Raw genomic sequence first — 4,248 nt, 5'->3', positions numbered from 1 at the left:
CTAATCTAATTTGAAAGTAACTTGATCCAGAAATCGACCTACATGGGCACAACGATTTAGCATGACTCAAAACTAAACTGAACGTAGTGACTCAAATTGACCTTTTAATTGTTCCTTAATCGGCCAATATATATGACTCTTACCAACACACCGACTCACCGAGTACCCGACTTTAAAACTAATCCCAAGATACAATTGGGTCCTATAGGCTATAGCCGAGATAGATAGTAAGATGTAAAAGTTAAAACGATGTAATTAGAATCGAACCAAACAAGTATACAAATCCTAAAACAATTTTTTTCCCCAAAAAATATCGGCCTTGTTTGGGAGAAAGCTGAAAGCTGAAAGCTGAAGCTGATTAAGTTAGCTGATTTTGACTAGCTGATTTTATTAACTGATTTGACTAACTTATTGTGTTAGCTGATTGTATAAAAGTGTTTGGTAAATAGCTGATTACTTAAAGCTGTTTGAGTTTGCAAAATGACCAATAAGGACATTAGCATATTTAACTTTGAAGAAGTAGTTATTTCATAAATGATATATGTATTTATTGTTAACAAATTTACATGGTAGATATAATTGGGCATATAATTTTATCAATGATATTATGAGATAATTTTTGTACATAATTCATTTTATGAAGTTGTGAGATCATTTTTTATATTTTTTTTTTTTTTTTTTTTTGAAAGAAGATCATTTTTTATATGAACATTGCAAGAATAATTTTATATTAACAATAGTGAATGCACAACATCAATGAAATCGAAAAAAAATATTACAAGCTGAACTTTGTAATGTTACAATGCAAACCACCTTTTGATATTGGAAAATGAGAATGTCTATTAAATTAAAAAAAATTTATGTCTAAGAAATACGCCGTCGTCTTCTGGATTGCCTATTTGCCATCAAACTAGCAGTAATTTCATTTCGAATTTTTGTCATCTCGTTGGTACTCAAACGCCTAGCCTCTTGCATGGAATGACAATCACCATCCACTAAGCCTTCAGGAGGAATGAAGTTTGGATCTTTATCAATGATCACAAATGCTGGGTCAGGGATTTTGCTTAATCTAATGTAGTTATGCAAGGCACACGAAGCACAAATTATTTTGTTGTGATCTTGTGGTGTATATCTTGGCAATTTAGCTAATATTTTCCACCGAGCCTTTAAAATGCCAAATGCCCTTTCAATACAACTTCTCAAAGATGAATGAGCTTGATTAAATATTTCTCGAGCCCCTCTTGGATTTGAACCACGAAATTCAGATTGATGATATCTTGTCTTGTGGTAAGGTGTCAAGTACCCTTCTCTTTCAGGATAGCCTTTGTCTGCCAAGTAATATTTACCTAAACAAAATGGTATGCAATGAGTATTATGCTAATAATTTCATGTTAGTAAACTAAACTAATATATATATATATATATATAATGAATAAAATTTAATTCTTACTACTGATAATAATTACCTGGAGGAGGCTTTGGAAAATTTAAGCTCGGTTTACTTATTGTATCAAGGAAAATTCTGGAATCATGAGCGGATCCCTCCCAACAGTTAGTACATACGTAAAAAGTAAATCAAAGTCACAAGCTGCTAATACATTAAGGGTAGGTGTCCCTTTCCTTACTCGGTATCGCAATTGGTCTTCCTCAGGAACAATTACATCTATATGAGTACCATCAATAGCTCCAATGCAATCCTAATGTGACCAACATCAGTACTAAATTAGTATAAATTGCAAATTTCATTGATATGAGATAAGAACAACAATATCTCAAAAAATTGTTACCTTAAAGTATGACATATATCGCGTATCATTAGCAATTTGGTTAGGAATCTCCTTGAATTCGGGATCTCTCGGTCTTAAAATATCCCTTGACAAACCCTGTGTTGCATCTAAAACTTCTTTAAAAACTCTACTTATGGTTTCTCCGGAATGTTGGAATCGTTCTTGAGCTTCTCGATTTGATGCTCCTATACTAAGGACATATAGAAATATACCCAACTTCTCTAGTGTTGACATTCTCTCTGAAGGAAGCAACCCATACTTATTTTCCAAATCAAAGGCTAATTGCCGAAAAGTATTCTTAGTCATTCTAAACATGTTAAAACAACGTTTTTCATGTCCATTTAATATTTCATGAATCCATCTTTCTCCGGTCATATAAGAAGTGAAGCATGGCTCCTTATGTATGTATTTTACATAATAAAGAGAAATATAACCCAATGCACAAGCCACCGAGTCCCAAAACAAATTATTTCTACGCCTCTTACGTATTGCATTACGTTTAACATGCAAGTCCATACCTATAAACAACCAAGAAATATATTTGTGATAAATACAACAAAATATGAATACATAAATAACTAACACATACATATGCTATTTTCCATGTACCATCTAAAATGAGCATAATTCATACAAAAACAATAAACCATGCTCATGAACTACTATCCAAAAAATCATGAGACAAGCATATACATACATATGCTATTTTCCATGTACGTAATATCTTGTACTTAAACTTACATTCCGATAACAAAAGTAGAAAATAAAACTACCTAGTTAATACTAATAATATCCTACATTTTGATAACAAAAGGCTAATACTTACTACCTAGCTATGTTCCATGATGATCACTCTTTCTTTTCACTCTTGTCATATAAGTATTTTAACCATTGGTATCTTGAGTGATCATCCGGCATACCATCAAGAATTATCCTTTTTTGGGGATCCTCAATTAAGGTGCAAGCAAAGCAAAACTCTTGACTACCGGGTATTAAACCGGGCAACGATACTAACTTGGCCAAAGAATCGGCTACTGAAGAAGAAGAAGAAGAGTCAAGTTTTTGAGATTCAAGGTTCATTAATTCCATGTCCTTCATGTTTCTCTCCGTAACTATCTTCACCATGGCATCTAATTTCTCAAGTAACATTCCAAAGCCCTTTTTTTTTATGTTTCAGTCTTACAACTTTTAGAGCTCTCTGAAACATCATTACATTCAAGCACCCTTTTACTTCCTCTCCTAGTGAACTCATCACATGGTGGAGTAGGAGAATGAGAAGTAGGAGAAGGAGATGGAATGGAGGCATTATCATTCCAAACTTCTTGCCATTCCCTCCTAGATTGGATGTTGTTAAATGCTTCATTCTCACTCATCTCATCATCATATTGAAATGGTACATCACCAACATTAACACTCGGAGGGGAAGGAATGTAAACATCTTCTTTTTCAATTTGAACCGGAGTAAACCTATGCACCCCTTGAGCAACTGAAACTCCAAACAGTTGGTCCATCTTTAACTCCAAATCTGGATCAATCCCTTCATCTTGAAATGCCTTATAATGGGAATTTTCCTATGGAAAAAAAAAAAATCAAAATTGTTTTCCTAACATTGGCAGAATAAAAAATTGGTAAAAGGATTGTTTTCCTAACATTGGCAGAATAATAAATAGGTGAAGGGATGTAAGCTACTAACCTCAATCTTGTTTTTCCACCACTCCTCACTAGCACTTATAGTCCCTTTTTCATGATCCCATCCCAATCCGGTTTCTTTTCCTTTCAAAGCTTTCCAAAGGCTCCATCTACTCCTCATGTGATCCCACTTGTTTTTTAGTTTGTTCTTTTCATACACTAAGTTAGTCTTTTTTTGAAACTCTACCTCTAACACCTTCCATGGCATTCATTGTGAGGTTGTGGAACCACGCTTACCCTTACTCCTCTCCGCAAATTTGATACACAAATCGCAAAACACATGTAAAGTTTCTTTAGACCAATTAGCCCGATTCACCCCACCTTCTGTTTCATCATTGACTCTTTTGTTGTTGGGTGCCATCTATTCATTATAAGACGACAAAATTTTCATTCAATTGATTTCTACATCAATTTCAAAGATGATAAAACATAGACAAACTATAAAATATGAAATACATAAATTATTCTACCAAAGTAAAGCAACCAAAAAAGTTGAATGCAATTTCCCACTTGAATACAGAACATGTTCTAATCTCATCATAAACTACATTCAAACCTTAACATGAAAATGATCCAATTTTTATTTCCCTACTTTCACAATCAATAAAAAGCACATTAATTCTTGATCTAAACTGAAAGTAAATCAAATCAAATCAAATCACATAACTTACAAATTTTAGCAACAATATAAATAATCCCACTAAATTATCTATGCTAGAGTATAGGAACGAACCTTAATTGGCCCAATAGATAAACTTTGTCAGTAGTCTTC

At 33.2% G+C, this 4,248-nt stretch overlaps 1 protein-coding gene across 1 annotated transcript; it reads right to left on the bottom strand.

The window, feature by feature from the left end:
* Positions 1-2,892: 2,892 nt before the first annotated feature.
* Positions 2,893-4,248, bottom strand: LOC145559958 (uncharacterized). Its single transcript, XM_081621225.1, has 3 exons — positions 4,210-4,248; positions 3,481-3,837; positions 2,893-3,358 (listed from the first exon to the last, which is right to left on the bottom strand). The coding sequence occupies exons 2-3, from the start codon at positions 3,682-3,684 to the stop codon at positions 2,954-2,956; spliced, it is 609 nt and encodes a 202-aa protein (XP_081477351.1). The 5' UTR covers positions 3,685-3,837; positions 4,210-4,248; the 3' UTR covers positions 2,893-2,953.

This window comes from Chenopodium album, chromosome 9, assembly GCF_948465745.1.
Source record: "Chenopodium album chromosome 9, dcCheAlbu1.1, whole genome shotgun sequence".
In the NCBI taxonomy this organism is placed as follows: Eukaryota; Viridiplantae; Streptophyta; class Magnoliopsida; order Caryophyllales; family Amaranthaceae; genus Chenopodium; species Chenopodium album.
Note: the sequence above shows the minus strand (reverse complement) of the source record. Positions and strands in the feature narration are given on the sequence as shown.